This window comes from Telmatherina bonti (assembly GCF_933228915.1).
Source record: "Telmatherina bonti genome assembly, chromosome: 1".
Lineage (NCBI taxonomy): Eukaryota > Metazoa > Chordata > Actinopteri > Atheriniformes > Telmatherinidae > Telmatherina > Telmatherina bonti.
The window spans coordinates 23,308,013-23,327,934 of record NC_136619.1 but is presented as its reverse complement, the minus strand read 5'-3'; the positions used below and the strand labels follow the sequence as shown (position 1 = coordinate 23,327,934).

Here is a 19,922-nt window from a genome sequence, read left to right as displayed (position 1 = left end):
AGTACAAGTTGCTTCTGTGATTGCTGCATCTTCGCGGAAAGGTCGATGTGTCCGCATTTGTTTTCGGAAATGACGACTGAACTGGGACTGGCTGACATAAACCCCGCCTCTTCCAGTCCGCGCATCTATGCACCTCACGTCTGGTAAACACACTTTCTTCCTTGTAGAGCCTTATTTGACCGCGACTCCCCGCGAGAAGACTTTCGGTAGACTTTTCAGCGGCTAATTGAGTGAACGCGATGGGGAAGATTGAGTGGGCGATGTGGGCCAATGAGCAGGCACTGGCTTCGGGGCTCAGTAAGTATGAAAACTTTGTTGACGTGAAAATCACATGGAGAAAAAAAAAAAATTATGAGGTTTTAATTAACAGATGTTAAAGAATGAACTAATGCTAAATTTAATATTTTTATTGATAATTATTATTTGACTAAATAGTTCAGTACAGTTCAACAAGGGCTTGCCTAACTGCATGCAATCACAGTAGGTGTATTGTTTTAATTTATTCTTCCTGTTTCCTTTCAGTTCTTCTTACTGGAGGGATTGTAGGGGTGGCTGGACAGTTCAGAGGCTGGCAGTTTGCTGCCTATGCTGTGTATCCTTTACACTGACAATACTCAAAATGTGATAATCTTTGAAAAAGTGGGGTTCCACATGTCTACCTTTAAAACATCCCATGCATATTTACAATTACCCATAATATCATATTTAAGTGCATATGAAGTTGGGAAAACATTCCTGGAGCTTAAAGAAATTTATTTGAATATGACGCATCAAAGGACAGACCTTACGTGCTATATAGCCATTCAAGTTTGCACAATTTTTCCTCCCAGTCGGGGCAGAATAGATCATTTAAATGAGCCTGCTTATATTTAATAGAGCTGAAAACACTGCAAGACATAGTATTTTATGTAATCAGATATTGTTATCCTTGTCATTGTTGTCAACTTACTGATGATCACTCTATTATTATTTTTTTTTTATTCTCCCTCACGTCATGTTTAATGCATCTATCATATCAGTGGTGTTACTGAATACCCTTGACCAATAACAAGTGCTGCAGGAGTGTTTGTTTGTCTGCTTGAGTATCCCAGAGGCAAGAGAGCCAAAGGCACAAGTGTGGAAAGAACGTGAGCAATTACATATTCTGGTGACTAATATCAGCAGTCCTATGATGATCAAGTTCTGCGTGGATCACCTGCATGTCATGTTGCTCACTACCGTGTCTTGTCTTTCAGGGGTCAATACTGTTTTACAGTGTGTGTCAAAGCATTTGGGCCATTGACAAGGAACTACTATGTCAGGGCATTTTTACATGCTGCGTAAGTTTTTTAAGCTATATTTTAAAGCACTTTGTATTGTTTTTAAGCACGAAAAGTGCTATACAAAAAAAGTTTGATTTGATTTGATTTTCTGAGCCAGCCTTCTTTTGCTCAGCAACATTCCCCATAACCACAACCTGTGTCACCAACAAAAGGCTGGCAGCATTAGTCTATTGTCTTTCAATCTCTGTTTATTTTTCTTCTTTTTTTTAGAATCTGTGTACCTGGCGGTTTTATGCTCGCTACTGTCCTTGGGTGTGTCTGTCTTGGCATTGCCAGCCTTATCTACCTTGCAGTAAGTGGGTTTTCTAAGTTTAGCTAGTTTATTATTCTCAAAATAATAAAAATGATAAAGTTGTTTGCTGAAGCAGGAAGTGACCAGTTAATGGAAACAAGGAAATTCTAACAAGGAAGCACTTGTTTCACATTCATTCCTGTATTGAGACATGACCCTATAGTTATGAAACCTGACAAGTCATGGGTGTGACAGAATTCTTCAACAGTACCTAATGTGGAAACCATTGTCAGACTTTCTAATTGCCATCTTTGCATTGCACCCATATTTGAACATGTAAAAAGAAAAGAAATCCTTTTGCTCATAATCTTTTCACAACAAACCTTAGTCAAATTTAACTTAATCTCACAGCAGTCTTCATTGATATCATCCTTCTTTAGGCAGCTATCCGAGGTGAGCACTGGGAACCAATTCTTCCACGGAAGGATGCGCGAAAGCCAGTTGCTGAAAGTATCAAGAATCCTCCACAGAATCCCCCACCAAGACCTCCTGCAGAGATTCGAAGGAAACAAGCAAAAGATCTTGAGGCAGCAGCCTATGACAACCCTATGTCTGTTACTGCTGATGAATAGCCAGTACAGTGTCCTTCCCTCTGTATGTCCTGCCCTCAAAGCCAGTCACAGTGAGACAACATCACACTATGACAATGAAATGAATTTTTCTGAAGTTTATTGAAGCTAGTAAAATCTGAAACATGATGAGTATATGCTTAGTTTAACTCAGAAAAATACCGGAGGACAAATTCAGAGAAAAATGTTTAAAGTGAATATTGTTTTGTTCTATTGTTTAAAACATGCTACAGAAAGTAAATGTAAATGCTGTGTGCTGCTAGATGACAATGAAGAACAAATACTTCCAGTTTTGTGTACTGTAGGTTTCTTAGTGTTTATTTCTCTGATAAAGTTCTTATTTTCAAACCAATACATGTTCTGTTTCAGCCACCATGTATTTAAAGTTATGTTGCATGCAAAAATCTTACAACTGAATGATATATGTACTCACACTGTATTCCTAGCCTCTTATGTATTTGTGTTTCTTATGAAGGCATCTTATTACAATAATTCAGTTAATAAGCACTGTTTAATGTGATTTATTTGCCATATTGTTTCTTAAATGTGACTCATTGATTTTACAATCACTGCTTGTTTTTCCACTTTTTTTTCATACTTTTAAGGTGATGACAGTAAATCTTTTGATTTTTCTTAATCAACATCAGTAAGTTTCTACTTTCAAGTTGTTTCCTCAGTTAAATTATTTAAAGAAATGGCTTCTGCAACTTCCTCTTTCTGCAAACACAGTTTCAATACCTCAGAATTTCCCTTTCTCATCTCAAGGGTCTTTTATTTATACACCTCTTTTATACTATTTATTATGTGCTGTTGGAACCACATATTTTATTCTTTTGGCTGTCAGACAAATTTTACACATTTGTGTTATTTCTTCATTTATGTTTTAAGGGGTTTACACATACATTTTATATATATATATATATATATATATATATATATATATATATATATATATATATATATATATATATATAAATATATTAGTCTTTTTGTTGGCCATGTTTGATCTGCTCAGCAGTTACAATTTGTGTGGAAACCTTTGAGAGACCACTACTTCCTCATTTTTGACTGCGAAGACACAGCACCAAGTTACAACATTTACATTAATCTTATTGGTGTTTCGGTGTTAAATCCTTACAGTTTTGGTTGCGATATGACAGAATCTTGTAGTTTTCTAAATGACTACATATTGATTACATACATCGATTGTATATTCAACCAGAGCAGAACACTAACCGGGGTGTTTGTTCAGTTTGTTTAGATAAATTCTGACACATGCTGGATAAGAGAACTTCAGTCACAGTGCAGGGACTGGTGTTAGAAAGAATAGTTTAGTTAGAATTTTTTTTTTATTCTGCAAAATTCTGTCAAAACTGAGTCATCTTAAAAGTTGTTTTTTCTTTTTTTTTGTTCCTGTGATGCAGACTGATAAATCTGTCCATTTAACATCATTGCAAAAATAGTTTAGAGCTTACATTTCTGCCTGACATCAACCAATTGATTTTATAAATACAAGAAACTATATGCCAAATCAACAATATTTCATCATGAATAATGCCCCAGCTCTGAAAGAAGAAATAGAATATCTTGCAATTAGAAATGACTTTGTGGTGTGCTTCGTTTATAACTGCAGTTATTTAAATGCCAACTTATTTGTCCTTGATCTGGACTTTGTATTTCTTTGTTTATATATTTATGTGACATCTTACTACAATGTCGAAGGCAATCCTCTCAATTAGTGTATCTTTCCTCCAGAGGGCAGCATTGCACAGAGAGGCTGCACAAGAGTCAATAGAAGAAGAAGAGAAACCCAATAAAATTCACCCTCATACTGCTGTGTATAACTGTCAGGTAACAAGCGAACTATCTCAGCCAAAAGTATAGAAAGTGTGTGTGACCTATACACGGTAGAAAATGTCTAGCCGGGCTCTGCGAAGGCTCAGAGGGAAACAGCGGGGTCAGGAGGCCTTGGACCTCGGGGATTTAGGAAGTATGGGTGACAGTCCGGAGGAGCAAGCTGACTGTGAAGCTGAGGAGAAGCAGCTGGACACGGCTAATGTTTCTCCACCTTCCACCAGCAAAGGCAGCAGCCGAAAGGGAAAGAAAAACAAGGCTCAGAAAAACTTTAGCAATATTTATGAGCTGGTAAGATCACCGGATTTACCCTTCTTCACTTAAGCTACATGTCACTTCAGTAACGTGTAATTACTTTCTCTGACAGTGTTCATAGCCCATAGCTTGTTTGCTAAAGCAGACTAGCCCCGTGACGTTGGTTTATAGTTTGTAAATTCAAATATACTAACATACCATAATTTATCTAATGAAGTCAGCTAATAAACAGTATGTTAAATTAGAAAACGTGTGCACCGTCAACCTTAGAGAAAACTGTCAGCAAAGGTTCAAAGTACTGTCCGTCCAACAAAGTGTGTACCAACTAAATACTGAGACTTGATTATTTAACTACTAGTCACATTTCCAGGATTCCGACCTGCAGAAGTGAGTCACCTTATTAGCTGTGTAGTCATGAAAGGTTATTTAAAGATATAGGCTATAGCTATAACACTGCATTTGGCGATATACATGAATGGATGTTGATAAGCAAGAAAAAATTCCCGCATTCAGTGATTCTCCTAAACAGCAAAAATACATGTAGTGAATGTACTAATGCAGGACAACATATATAATATAATATAATATAATTCACTCATTTTCATTACCTATTAATTCCATTAAGGGTTGCAGGGGAGTGGGAGCCTATCCCACCAATCCCATCAGGCCAGATTCAGAGTGCACCCTGGACCATTTACCAGTCTATCTGCAAATTGTTTATTTTTAAAATTGTGTGATAGGTCATAATGTCATAAATAGACTAAACAAGCTGTAAGCTTTTATCCATGTAATGTAAAGATGCCAAATGTACTATTTCTCTGCCAAACGTTCTTTCAAAGCAGCTCTACCGAACTTTGATGTTCACACTTTTTGCATCTTGTCTCTTCTCTGAGCTTCCTCCAGCCATTAAAGTCCGTCTGATATTTTTTCTTATTTCATCCTTCGCACTTTCTATCTTTCTTTTCTTTGTTTCCTTTGTTTCCTCTAAAAATGTCCTTTTGGGTTTCTCTTGGGGTGCATTCAAAACAACTAGTGTGTTGAAATCCCATTCCTGCTGTATGTTTAGGCACCATAATTGCATGAAATGCAGCTATAACGTGATGGTCTGGGTAAAAAAAAAAAAAAAAAAGAAAATTGTGAAGGGCAGTTTTTCAGTCTCAGCAGAAGTGTGGTTCCCCAGTCTCAGTCTCCTCACAAATATACATAATATGTACATAATGTACATAATAAATGCTAGTGTGCCATTAAAACAGCCAAAAAGATTTAAGGTCAGAAAGTAATGAAGTGTTATTTCAAATAACATGACAAATTTCTTTTATGTTAAGAACATATTCTGCATACACAGTTCAAGATGATATAAAGCTTTCCAAACTTTTCTGTCTTTATAGTGTAACTGTGTTTTGATGCCTAAGAATAAAAAGGTGAACACACAGGGTCATGTTTTCTTCAACATTACATAACATTTTATTACAGGATGCCTTTATTATAAGCAACATACAAGTGCAGTTTACTAAAGGTTATAAACAGAGTAATTTCATACTCTAACTAGAAACTTTCCAACTGATCCATTCACCCTACTAAACTGCTATTTTAAGTTTTGGTTAATTGTAGTTTAATCTCTTTATTTACCACATTGACATTTTTTAAAATTTAGCTTTTAATGGCTTTCTTTGCTTTTTCTTTGTCTGTCAATATATGCGAAACTGGGAATCTGTATGAATTTATTTATTACTGTAACAAAAATTATGAGTGACTATTTTGCTGAGAGCAAAATTGATTCTAGATGGGTTTTGACAGACGGTATCTATATATTCTATGATGTCTAAGGGAAGAATAGGAGGAGTTTATTACAATGTTCGATCAATTTCTGTTTTTTTTTTTCTTTTTATTGTAAGCAGCACTTTATCCCTTACACCTGAACTTGTATGTTGTTGTTGTTTTTGTTTTTTGTTTTTTTTAATTTAAACTAGATATGTGATGCAGACAACGAGGTGGATAAAATTTCACCTGATGAAGAATCAGCTAAACCAAACAAAAGTAATGGAAGTGGCATGGTCAAGAACAATAACAGAGACTCTGAGAAAGATCAAAAGGATGACGAAGTGTCCGTCCAGGTAAAATTCAAATAATATAAAAAGGACATCTTACTGCAGTCTTTGTTTTGTGCTTTTTAATTAAAAGTGGACCTTTTAATCATGTGTATTTTCTTTAATAGTCTGCAGAAAGAGTTAAAAAGAAGAAGAAAAAGAAGAAGGGAAAAGTGACTCAAGAGAACGGACAAGTAAGTTAGTAAAGTTTGGCTTGGTTGGTTTAAAAACTGCTGGAAGGTTTCACAAGAACAAAACATTCCACTTAATATTTAACACCTTCTTATGTAATATAACAGATATTATCTTGGAGTCATTCTTTAGTGCCAAACTCTACATACTTATAAAAAAAATTATAGCTTTTATTAACAAACAAGGAGCAGGTAAATGTTGTCACAGTATGTTAATGGAGTTTTTAAATTGCTTTCAGGATGCTGTGGAAGATAATATTGATTTACTGCTGGAAAACCTGGAGCAAACAAATAGTCTGAGTCTACAAAGTGAGGATTGTGGAGGCTCTGACAGAAGAACGATGCTGCATGTGGAGCACAGGTGTGCAACCACATTCCTCCTATGCAGACAAGCTGTAAAACATGATCTTGTAGACCAAAGTGAGGATGGGTGGGAGAGCTTGTAGCTGCCAGATAGATCCAGGGTTTTATGTTAAATTGGTATGATGGGATCTGGTGAATGATGTGTACACACTTGTTCTATAGTCTTGAAGCTACCACATGGTGGCACTAAACTCCCACAGGACAAATTTGTAAACATGTAAGCTACTCAATAAATGTACTTGTGGGAATTGAGTGCCACACAAACAGTGATAAAAGAATAGCCTTTTTCACTTTGCTGTTAGAGGAAAACATCAGTATTGAAAGCAAGCAATGCTTTTGCTAATCTCACTGGCATGGAGCAAGAAGTCTGTTCACTTGTCAGATGTGGGGGTTCCATTAAATGTGTAAACTTTGTGAAACTCTTCTGTTACTGACAAAAAGATGTCCATAATATTCAGGTGATCAGCAGTCACTGAAGTCTTTTGTTTAATTCTACTTCTCATTTTGCATCCAAGTAACTCTTAAAAGTTTATTCCACAACTCATTGATGAAGGACACAGTTAAACACCCAGTTTAATAACACATTGTTATATATTTCCTGATCTGATTCCTGATGGCTTACACCATCCGAGTGTGATTTCTTGTGCTTACTCTTAAGGAATCTTAACCCAGAGACAGAGCTGAAGAAATATTTTGGGGCTCGAGCTGTTCTAGGGGATCAAAGGTAAATTATTATTTAATGTAATATACCTGTTTACAATAAATTTATGCTTAGCTGTTTTTTTTAATGTTAAACCAGACCTCGACAGAGGAACAGACAATTTCACCGAAGTACTTGGATGACCAGTCCAAAGGACAGTTGGCCTCGCTTCAGCCGCCCCGGTAAATTTTTCTGGTTTATACAATTAAAATGGCGTGATTCATTTTCAGCTTAAATTCTTCTTTGTTTAAATTGTGACATTGTTCAAAGCAATAGTGCTGAGATCTAGACATAAAAGGTTTAAATTAAAAAGCCGTTTTTTTTTTTTGTTTCGTTTTTTTTTTTATGTTATTCAAATTTTCATCAAAACACATTAGACTATACTATAAGGTTATTATATTTAACTTTTCTTATTTAATCTGTGTGAAATTCTACTACAAGTTATATTGCTGCATGTCTCAGTTTCCCTGAATGAGGATATTTGTACTTACTATTGACATGTTTCAGTCTTGTAGAATTGTAAAGAGAAATTAATATAAAAGAACAGATTAAGTGGTGCTTACTTATTCTATTTATTTATTCCCTTATATTGCAGTTTAATGCTTTATTATGGGTTGTCACAGTACTGTGCATACTTTAAACCAGAAAGATATATTACTGCCCTAAACACAGAAAAATAGTTCTCTAGCTTGTTATTCACAGAAAGCACAAGCAATGATTAATCAATGGTGAGAACCTTAAACTATCCTAGTAACTGAGTATATTTTCATATTTGGTTAGCAGAAAATGGGTTGAAATTTTTGGGATATTGATGTCATCATAAAAGCTGCCTCATTGTGAACACACTCAGTGTCACGTGTTGTCTGAAAGGAGACTACAACAAAAGACACAAGACATTCATGCTTTGTGTTTTTGGCGAGTGTTCATACTGTGGCTGTCATACCAGTTAAAGTTTAAAAATAGTTACAAATTCATCCTGAATAGTACACTGATCAGAGTTTCAGATATATTTGCTCACTTACCCAGACTATCTTGTGTTCAAAATAGTAGTTTGTTGAATCATGGAAAATTATGTGTGCATAAAATGATGTGTGTGGATTGTATTTTATATACTTTTATGCTGTTAACTAACGCTCTGCTTTATTTCTCTTCAGGAATCTCAATGTGCTTACTGGAGTCAAAGGATGGCATCCATTACTTTACCTTTGAGCACAGTCGAGACTACCAGCAAGTACAGTTCAAGTTCCTGGATGCTGTTGAATCCATGGATCCCAACAACATTGTGGTAAACAAAAAAAGAAAGGAAAAAAAAAAAGACGACGACAACTGAAACATTTCTATCTTCTCATGTCCTACTGTATAATCAGGATTGATGTGCTTAAAGAAAAGAAGCTACCTGTTTACATGGTGCTGTCTCTCCTGGTACTACAGAGAATGGGAGTCAGATTTATTACCTTTAAATTTCTTCCACTTTTTTCTTGTTGATGCAATTGTTTGATTTCTGAAAGGAGACAACAACACAACACATTTGTGCAACACAGACTTGTCTCTAGTCAAGATGTTCTCATTTGCTCATGTAGGCTGCAGTGAAGGCTCAGTATAGTCTGTGACACAATACAAAGTAGAACCAACTATTATTGAAATAATAGCAAATATGAATGCCCATTTGTTGAACTATGCTGAATGATTGAAATGAAATTGCATAAGTATAAGAAATTGGAAAAAGAAAAATCCTCAACTGACATTTTTCCTAACAGGCCCTCATGGGGATTTGAACCCATGGACCTCTGCTTTGAAGCACACTGACTTAACTCACTACACCACTAGCACTCCTAGTCATTTTTAGTAAAAATGCGACATACTTTATTGTTCAATGTGAAAAACTTTTTTTTATTTATTTTTTTAAAAAAGTTATTTAAGATTCATCAAAGTGTTGAAATGTTGCAGTGAGCATTGTTGGAACAAATCCTGCATATTTAACTGTGACATTTGCAAATAAATTCCTTGCTCCTTAAAGTGCGCAGCTGGGAACAACAGTTCACGTTGAGCAACCTGCAGAACTGCATGCCATCACACAAACGACAGCTGACAAACAACAATGGAGCTTTATGTTAAATGCTGCATTTGAACCAGTACTTTGTATGTGTACCTGTGTCCCGGTGCACAAAATGGACCAATCGCTGAGCTGAATTCTGTTTTGTCCAATCACAGGAACGGATTTCAATACATTGACAAAAACTTGAATAACTTAAAAAGTTTAAATGTTACAAAGACCAAAAGTTGTAGAACATACATGGGCTGAAGAGTTTGATACTTGAATGGTTGAAGTGAGACAAACGGTGTAGGAGGAGTAGCGTTTCAAAGATTTTGCAAGAAAAGACTATGGAGACCGGGATCGAGACAAACCAGACACTGCAAACCGGTGCAGAGCTCCGAACCCCTGTTGAAGCCATTTTCAGCTCATTATGCAAAAACTGACCAATCCACGAGCGAAATTTTTTTCAACGTCCAATCCGCATTTGGTTTGAAGGACTTTCATCCAATCAAAAGGCTGAATTTATTTTCATAAAATGTTAAATATCTCAAAAACTACAAAGATTTCCAATAAAAAAAAAAAATAAATAAAATTATAGCACACATGTCCTGAAGGAGCTGCACAGTTTAAGATCTGAATGATTGAAGTGACTTGAACGGTGCAGGACTAGTAGCACGGCAAAAATCGTGGGCATTCACATTAATCAAGTGTTGGTCTCAAAGGTTTATCAGTCTGCAAAGGCCTTTAGGGAAAAGCATCATTTTTGCTCTAAACTCAAAATCCTTTTGAAGTTTGATGCTAAGCATTGTCTTTGTATTTATAAATGATTTTTTTATTAGATCATATTGTGATTTAGTCACTCAGCTGTGCTCAAAGCAGCAGGTATCATTTCTATCTACCGTTTGATGTAGTTCGCTATGGTGGGGAACCATTTCAGAACTGCTGGTTAAATTTTGGGATTTCTTTTCCACGGTTACAATGTATAGTCTTGGTCCCCTTTTTCATGAAGGAGGACCGGAGGGTGTGTTCCAATTACTGGGGAATCACACTCCTCAGCCTCCATTTCTTTCCAAAAAAAAAAAAGAAAAAAAGTCAAATCCAAAATGAACAAAACTTCAAACAATTTTAAGAAAATAGTAAAAACAAAATAATTTAAAAAAAAAAACAAAAAACAACAGGAATCTGAACTAGTGATACTTGACTTTAAGTATGTATTGATTTTTAATGAAAGTTGTATGTGGAGAAAACTTCAACTTACCATCTTGTATACTTTGAAGTAAATTAATTTCACTTAGTCAATACTGCATGACTGCTGAACAATGTACTTCCACAGTTTTAGGGACGAATGTATAAATTGAAAGGATATGCGTTTAGTCTGTCTTTTTCACGTCTGTGCGATAACAATTGTTTAAAGCTAGTAAAACCTTTTTGTGTAAGGTTGTACTTGCCCTAATGTGTCCAAAATATAGTTGTTTGTCATTGTCAAGCTCCAGCAAATTGATCGTAGTCTTCTCGTTTCTTTCCAGGCCCTGCTCCAGCTCAACCCATACCACATTGACTCCCTCCTGCAGCTTTCTGATGTCTGCCGAATTCAGGAGGACCAGGAGATGGCCAGAGACCTCATTGGTGAGTATGAGGTGTTCTTTTCAGTAACACAAAATGAAAATATTACATTCAGACTATAACCATATATAAAGCAATGACACAAAAAATATTGGAATATATTTAACTCAAAAAAAGTTTTTTTTAACTCTGTTATTAAAAAAAAAACAAAAAAAAAAAACAAAAAAAAAACGTGTTACATAGTTTACAGGGAATCTGAGTAAAACTTGAGGATTTGTTCTAATTTTAAGATCTCTAGGCCTTTATCAAATATTACTACTACCGGATATGGCTTATATTGAAGTTGGTCATATGAAGGGTTTTCAGGCTGAAGCAGAAGTTGGTTGGTTGGTGAAGTTAGACAGTCTTTTCTGTTTTTCCCAGCTCGATCCTTAAGTTTGTTCTTTTCCAAGTTTGTCATTTTTATAGACAACAAATTTTGGCACAAACATGAAATAATACAGTCTCTCTTCAGACAATTATCTGTTGGTTAGTGTAGGTCTGTTTTTCATCATAGCTTGGAGTACCAGTCAAATACTGTCCATTTGTGAATGTTTTTTTTTCTGTCATAGCAGAGTCTGCATGATTCTTATACAGTTTTATTATCTATATTAAACTGTGGTGAATCAGGTACATGCTACAGGTAGATGATCAGTCATTAATGAGTATTGTATTATATATGGATTAGTGTGGCACTGTTTCCTTGTATGGTAAGTCAAGTTTATTTGTATAACACCTTTCATGTACAAGACTATTCTAAATGCTTTACATAAAACATTAAAAGCATTACAGATGGCATAAAGAAGCATAAAAGACAACAACAAATGGCAAAAGTCTAAAAAATAAATATAAATTAAAATCATGAAAACCATGATCAGATCAAAGTTACTGTGCAGATTTCATACATATACACATTAGAAAAGAAATGTTTTTAGCCTTGATGTAAAAATGTCTGCATTTGGTGAGAGTTTCATCTCCAGATTTGTTCCACTTGTTTTCAGCATAACAGCTAAATGCTGCTTCTCCATGTTTAGTTTGGACTCCGGTGTAGAAGTGCTGTTTCAGTGGTGTGATGAGGTCTGAAGTCTGACTGAAATGTATCAAGATTTTGGTTCAAGATTTCTCTTACTTTAAGAAGTCATTAAGCTGGTTAAACACAACTTTCTCAGTAATCTTGGACATAAAATAGATGTTAGAGACAGGTCTATAGTTACTCATAGAGGTATCTAGAGTCCTTTTCTTTAGGAGTGACTTGATGGCGGCTAGTTTAGTGACTTGGGAATAATACATGATACCAGTGAGCTGTTAACCATAAGCAGGACATTACTTTCTACTGCTTACATATCAAGTTGTTGATTTCAAATGCCGAACTATTTTTTGTAGGATTTTTAAATTCATCATACTGAATTGGGATAATATTGAAGTTATTTCTAGGAATATATGTATGTGTGTATATATACAGTGTATATGTATGTATGTATATATATATGTGTGTGCGTGTGCGTGTGTGTGTGTGTGTGCGTGCTGTTGCACATCATGAATAAACAAAACAGCCACTGTTAGCAAGTCAGAGTTCATGTTTCATACAAAGCACAATGCTATGTTTATCATCACAGGCTCTTTCCTTAACCAGTTAGCTAAAATAGTCCATGTTAAGGACCAGAGGGGTAATTTAACAAAGGGCATTTGTCTTTCTTCTGGGATAATTTCATTTCATGCCATCAGCCGAACTCTAGCATAGGACAGAATTAAGACACTGGTTTTCAGTTCTTGTATTTTAGGATGCACATCCTCATCTATGAAGCCTTGTATGTAACGTAATAGCTGGCACAGCTTGTTGTTTTCCTGTACACTCCGTCTCCTAATTAATGAACACATAATCTTTGTGAGTGAAAAGTAGGGATGTACGCTGGTGTGGTGCTGGTTAGCACTATAACCTCACCGATGGAAGGTCACTGGCTCGAGCCTCAGCTGGGGTGTGGTTTGTTATTAAAGAGGCTTTGTGAAAAGAAGTTATATTTTTTGATTGTTGGAAATAGCAAGGTAAAAATTAAGATGTCTTTTTGCTCATTTTCAGAAAGGGCTTTGTACAGCTTCGAGTGTGCTTTTCATCCTTTGTTCAGCCTGACATCAAGTACCTGCAGGCTGGATTATTTGAGACCAGAAAACAGGTTTGTTGTTTTCCTTTTCCTTCCTGAAACATTTGTTTGACCCTAGATTATTGTTTCAAACGTAAATGATATTTTATGGAGAGCAATCCAGTAATTTGATCATCTTTGTTTGCAGAGCCTTTTATCTGGCTCTTTATAAGCACATGATGTTTCTGGAGAAAAGAGGATGCCCACGGACTGCATTGGAGTACTGCAAACTCATCCTGAGGTACCAAGGCCAAAGTTTTAAGAAAAACTTCAATTCACCTTGAATTGAAAAAATTGAATTCAGAATGATGATGATGAGTGGGGATTTTTCAAAGAAACCTACACATGCCTTCTCAATCAATAGTTAATCAACTGAGCGTTACAGAAATTACATTAAAACATTTTTTTCTTCTTCTATGCTCCCATTTTTGGCTATCACTATTTCTACATCAAGGAAGATGTTAAGACTTTGTGTGTGACTTTATTTGTTCTTAAATTTTTAAAATTTTATTGAGTATTACAGATAAAAGTTTTTGATTTGGTCACAGTGGTTATTGGCTCCAATTTCCCCCATATAAAGTTATTAAGTAATGACGTTTTCAAAGACACTTTATTGAAATGTTGGGTATTTATCCTCTGACCTGTAAACTTGTTTGGCAACTCTTTTGGGGATCACGTATGGTACAAACTATTGGGGTATTTATGTAGTTAAATAATAATGTGTTTATATAAAATGGAGATAGTGACATGCAGTTTAGTGTGTGCCTGATGCAGGAAGAAACAATGATTGAACATTCTACATTTGTCTGATCTATAAGTGAAAAACAATCCATATGTGTGTGTTGTTGCATAACAAAACTTCCTGCAAATTGCTGGCTCAGCCAGTCGAACATTTAATTGAAACGTGCTCCCACCCACTGCTGCCATTAGTGTGTTGACGCTTGAGCTTTTATGTGTGATTGATATCAAATTATAGCTTCCTGACTATTTAACTGTAACATACTGGTAATTTTGTAAAACAGCAGAGTAGTTATGAAACATACATTTATTCCATCTCTGTCCAAAAGCTCAATCTGAGGAATGTCAGCTGGTTTGCCAAAGCTTCGACATCTAGTATGGAGGAAATAGTTGACCAGTCATGTTTTGGTGTGTATCCTCCTTGTGACTTCCTTATTTGTTATTTATATCAAGGTGAAAATCTGAACTCAAAACTAAATGTCAGCTATCAGTAGCAGTGCCTTTTTAAAGGCATTAATTGTGTTTTCCCCATTATCAATTTGAAGAAAATTGTAAAACTTTTCTTAAAAATAAAATCATCTGGCATGTTTCTGTCACCTGATTTGGAACAAATAAACTACGTTGTGCAATGTATTAGACGGCTGTATTGTAAGTTATGTGATGAATTAATGTAATAAACTCAGCAGTAATAGCTGGGAAATAAATCTGCAAGGTGTAAGAGATAAAAATCAGAATTTCATTTGCAGAATCATTAGTCAACAAAAATGTATTATTTATTATGTATGATTTCATCAATCTTATTTAATTGACATCATGCTCAGTGTGCTGCCTCAAACTTTGTTTTAAGTTCACATCCAACATTATGTCATGGACACACTGAAGATCAAACTACTGCAACTATACAGTTGGAAAAAAAAAAAAAACTAGATGGTTGAACAGTACAGGGTCTAGTTGGTGGTGGAGCTCCAGCTCCCTTAACTGAGCTGATCTAGTGCTCTCCTTTCATACCCAACGAGGTCAAAACGCACAATCTGAAAGTGCATGTACTGAATGCACAAGTTTCACTGTAAATCAAACAGTGCTATTGTTTCCCTCGATATAATGGCCATGTTCCTACAAACTGTGCTGGAGTCACAGAACAAAATAATTAATAAATTGAAAGATTTTGCAGTGAGGTACGAAATGACTATTTTCCAATATGAAAGCTGATTTTTTTTTTTTTTTTGGGTTTGGTATTTTGTGGGATGATCCACATATTTTTACAACTGGTCGAGACTTCGTGGCACCACCAGCACATTCTCATGCCCTGTTCGTTTTGGTACATGCTGAACTATGTGTGGAGACTGTAACCTTTTTGTACGTGTACATAATGAATACACAATGCCCCGGGTCTTTAAACTGGCTCAGAAGATACAAATACTTCTATTTAACACTATTTCAGATATTTTATTCAAAATTGAATGAAAACACTGCTACTGAGGAAAATGTCTTTAATTTTCCTTTTCCCTGTTTAATACCAACGTGATATTCCAGTTTGTTTTTTAATCTACTTTCTCAGAGATTGGAATGAGTTTTTAATTAAAACATCAGAGCATCTATTTTGTCAGGTACTGGTACATTAAATGATCACTTGCTTGTGGTTTTCTGTTTCACAGTTTGGACCCAGATTCTGACCCACTTTGCATGCTCCTGCTCATTGACTTTCTGACTCTGCGTTCAAGAGAATACAAGTTTCTTCTTCAGTTTTACCAGGACTGGGAGGTACAGTCTACAGTTACTTGCCGCATGTACATATTTAGATGCAAATGTGCCGCTAGAGCTCCTGAGTCTGATGAAAGAAACATTTCTCATTTTCAGGAACACAGAAATCTGTCTCAGTTACCAAACTTCGCATTCTCCATGGCTCTTTGCCGTTTCTATATTAGTCAGCAGGAAGATATGTCTCCTGAAGAAATTGACAAACAAAGACAAGAAGCTAACCAGATGCTTCAAAATGCTCTTATAATGTTCCCTGGAGGTAAGAATTACCATCTGGACATTGGTACTTGGACGTGTCTGTCCCTTAGGCATTTCTTTACATTGTTAAAGACCTAAATGAGAAGACGTCAACGACTTAAAACTTCTATCAAGTGTAAAAGGATGTTTTAACCAGCTAATGGTGCTGTGAATATGTTTCCTACAGTGTTGATACCTTTACTGGATCTGTGCACTGTGCAGGCAGATGCCGCAGTCACCTCCCATTGCTTCTTTGGTCCAAAGAGTCAAATAGGGTAATGTATGCTCCTTTTGTCCTCTGAAGTGTTGTGCAATCTCAACGTTTTTCCATGAATGTTAACCTTATTAATACAGCGTAGTATAAATGGTCTTTTTACATCATCCATCCATGACTAATCCATAATGACTGCTACAGATGATTTCATGGCCTTTATTTTGAGCTCTCTTTTTTTTTTTTTTTTTTTTTTTTTTTTTAAATCTGTTATTTTTTTCTGAAATGTTTTGCCTCCCTAACTTTAGTTCCATCACTCTTCCTCTGTTACTAGGCAGCCACCTGCTCTGGCTGAGCTGACAGCTCTGTATGTGGGGAGAACATACAATCTCTGGAGGGAGGCAGCTGTCATGCTATGGCTGGAGGAATCTGTGAAGGAGGTGCTGCGTCGAGTTGATGCCAAAGATCCTCTTGTGGATGACTGCCATAACAAGTAAGTTGCACATTTGCATTGTTTGTTGTAGATTGCAACATTTAAAGCAACTGAAGATTCAAATATACTAAACGGAAGCAATTTGGGATTTATTCAGCGATGTCTTGTCTCTTACCTTTTTGCATCTTGTTTCTGCATTTTGATAAACTGTCCTCGGTGTCTTCATCTTCCCCATTTTTGTCCAAGGAGAAAACAGAGGTACCAGAGTGCACCAAAGAACATCCATCGCCATGTCCTCCTCTCCGAAATCAAAGAAGCAACTGCAAGTTTGCCTCTAGTAAGAAGTCGTCAGTTCAGCATTTTCACAGCTTTCATTAACCTGCGACTAATAGTTTTTGACATAATGATGGAACTTGGGTGCAGAAAAATGCAAGCCCAATTCAAGCTCCTCTAACTGTAAAGGTGTGCACGTCGTTGTGAGGGATGAGTTCCTTGTACATTGAATATTTTCAGATTTAATGCCGCAGAATTTTTCCTGATGAGTGAACAAGTTTTTTTTGTCATTCGCTATTCACACATTGCACAATATTCTCTGTCACTGTTGACAAGACAAAAATGGGATGCTTGCCAAAGGTTCCAGTTTTCAATGTGAGCATTTAAGATAATAAAGTCTTGTTAATCTACACTGGAGTGCATGCTCCCCAAATCCAATTTGTTCTGATTTATAAATTAGATTTCATGCTACCGAAAACCTCTGTGGGTGTAGTTTTAGAAGAAAGTGATACCAAAATTAAAATGGATGTAATTCTTTATTAATGTGACCACATATGACTTTTATTTATTTGTTATTAATTTGTTTTTCTTTATTGGTTACCCACTCTAACTAGACTGCTTTGGGAAAATGGCTTCGTCTTTCTACCATTGATAAATTCCAGACATTTTTTTAGTCCGCTTAGCCCAAAATGTATCTGGCATTGGATCAGTAATTACCCTCCCTACAGTTGTGAAAAAGCTCAGCGTGCTGTAAAATGAGGCACATGTTCGATATCTTAACAGGTTTTGTTTAACATGCATCTTTTCCAAACAACTTAACTCTGCAGCTTTGTTTTTTCAAGCAGCACAACAGTGTTCAGTGTCTGGTGGTCACGCTCTTTGTGGAAATGATCCCTAACTTTTTGGATTAATTTGTTGCCCTTAGGAAGTAACCACTCAGCCTGTGATGGGTTTTGACCCTCTGCCTCCACTGGACTCAGTGATATCATATACACGACCAGAGAGGTAAAGGTGGATCCATTTATTTGTACATATAAAATCAAACTTCTTACAAAATAAATATACCTAATGGGATGATGCTTTTTGCTTTCTTTTTCTCTAAATTTAAAAATGCAGGCAGCGTGTCGGAGCATCTAACGAGAGTACATTATCTCTGTTTTTCCGGTCTTTGCTGCCAAACTTCAATATGCAGGTGAGTCTTACAAATCAGGCGAACAGCTTTGGTGGGTAGGTGTCTCTGGATAAAATGAATTCTTCTAGGATTTTGTAACGTATTATGTATTATTGAAACTATTATTAAAGAGTTTAAATCCATGTTAATTACCTTTAATTAAATAAATAAATAAAAAAGGTTAAAAGGCTTTAAATATTTAGAGCAAACGCATCTTATACAGGAACCCAAATATATTATTTAATCTCATTATCTTGTTAATTCTTTATTTATCCCTGTCCAAACTTAGAGTAAACTGTGCTAATGTATCTTGATCTCTGCATAGATGTTAAATAAAAGAAAACACTAATTAAGATCCCATGCTGTTCATGTGGACACACCATGTGATTAGCAACTGTAAGTCTGACAAACAACTCATTTGTGTCTTAACAAATCCTGTTACTCTGAGCGCAGAGTTCAGTCTCTGTATTCACTATAAACTCCCTAGTTAGAAGAGTGTGAAGTGACTCCGTCTCAAAAAGGTTTCCTGATATTGTTGTTTCATTCAGGCTGAGTGTTGTGTTGCAGCTTTTTCAAGAACAAGGGAGCAACGGCGCTTTAGCTTCAACATACAAGCCTTGAGCTTCAGTTGAAACAAAAGGAGGAGGTTCATGAAGCTTTGGAAAAATACCAACAGCAACAGTAAAGGAGATAAATATGTATGTGGAATGTGCCCTCCGTCATCCACAGGGTGTAGGTTGTTTAGGATTGTTTTTAAAGTATGTTTGAAAAACAAACTTTGCCTAATCTCCATGTTATGATACTTTTAATATGAAACAGATTAGTTACTGAACTAAAAACAAAAATTTCTGACTAAATGCTTTTTTATTTTTTATTTTTTTTTATTATAATGAGATGACGTAGCTTCAAAGAATTTCCTCCTTTGCTAAGACATGCTGTGGCTTTTGCTCGTTTTCAAGAACAGAATAAGAAGTGCTGCAGAGCTGTAAAGCACCCTGTTCTCTGGTTAGTTTAAGTTCACATATCACACAGGTACCCATTTAGTCGCAGCACCCTGCAGGGCTTGTGGAAGCATCTGAGCTGCTTAAAGCTCTGGGAAAATATCTTAACACACATCCTTGACTGATGGAACATTTCCTCCAAAGACTCATGGTTAGCCTGGAGGTAAGACAGCTGAAAATGATCTAAGCAGGCATATGACCTTTTTACAGTTAATTCTGTCCTCCATTTTCCTGTGTCAGTTAAGAATATAACAATCACATGTAAGTGTAAAGTTGTTTGAGTTTGCTGTGTCCTTGCTAAAAATGAAGCTTATTTATCGTTACCTCCGCCAAGGAGGTTATGTTTTTACCGGCGTTTATCTGCTTGTTTGTTTTCGGTATAACTCAAAAAGTTGTGGATGGATTTTCATTAAATTTTTAGGAGTTGTTTGAAATGTGAAAAAGAAGAACTGATTTAATTTTGATGGTGATCTGTATCACCGTTTGGATCCAGGAACTTTTTAGAACTGTGGCCCTTTGCAGAGGTTTGCGCTCTCCGAGTGCTTTTCCAGTTCATTAAGGTGATCAGGTTATACAATCAAGTTGGTGTGTTTACAATGTCATAAAAATATGTGCAAGTGGTGCAGCCATTCTTTTTCTGTTTTATTCCATTTTTCTGAACTTGATAGGATTTCTTTGGCTTCTGAAGTTAC

At 35.9% G+C, this 19,922-nt stretch overlaps 2 protein-coding genes across 2 annotated transcripts in view; both read left to right on the top strand.

Annotated features, from left to right (window-relative positions):
• The first annotated feature begins 194 nt into the window (after window positions 1–194).
• Window positions 195–2,623, top strand: cyba (cytochrome b-245, alpha polypeptide). The gene is made up of 6 exons (XM_079238888.1): window positions 195–297; window positions 523–592; window positions 1,053–1,127; window positions 1,236–1,319; window positions 1,533–1,614; window positions 1,995–2,623. The coding sequence occupies exons 1-6, from the start codon at window positions 240–242 to the stop codon at window positions 2,184–2,186; spliced, it is 561 nt and encodes a 186-aa protein (XP_079095014.1). The 5' UTR covers window positions 195–239; the 3' UTR covers window positions 2,187–2,623.
• Window positions 2,624–3,985: 1,362 nt separating this feature from the next.
• tcf25 (TCF25 ribosome quality control complex subunit) overlaps window positions 3,986–19,922 on the top strand; it is a 19,099-nt gene continuing 3,162 nt past the window's right edge. The window contains exons 1-17 of the mRNA XM_079238831.1: window positions 3,986–4,328; window positions 6,263–6,406; window positions 6,508–6,573; window positions 6,810–6,931; window positions 7,592–7,657; window positions 7,733–7,815; window positions 8,788–8,918; window positions 11,195–11,294; window positions 13,348–13,441; window positions 13,557–13,649; window positions 15,802–15,907; window positions 16,004–16,163; window positions 16,329–16,416; window positions 16,687–16,845; window positions 17,032–17,122; window positions 17,984–18,063; window positions 18,175–18,250. Coding sequence (XP_079094957.1) covers window positions 4,098–4,328; window positions 6,263–6,406; window positions 6,508–6,573; window positions 6,810–6,931; window positions 7,592–7,657; window positions 7,733–7,815; window positions 8,788–8,918; window positions 11,195–11,294; window positions 13,348–13,441; window positions 13,557–13,649; window positions 15,802–15,907; window positions 16,004–16,163; window positions 16,329–16,416; window positions 16,687–16,845; window positions 17,032–17,122; window positions 17,984–18,063; window positions 18,175–18,250 — 1,890 coding nt within the window. The 5' untranslated portion in view covers window positions 3,986–4,097. The remainder of the gene's footprint in view (window positions 4,329–6,262; window positions 6,407–6,507; window positions 6,574–6,809; window positions 6,932–7,591; window positions 7,658–7,732; window positions 7,816–8,787; window positions 8,919–11,194; window positions 11,295–13,347; window positions 13,442–13,556; window positions 13,650–15,801; window positions 15,908–16,003; window positions 16,164–16,328; window positions 16,417–16,686; window positions 16,846–17,031; window positions 17,123–17,983; window positions 18,064–18,174; window positions 18,251–19,922) is intronic.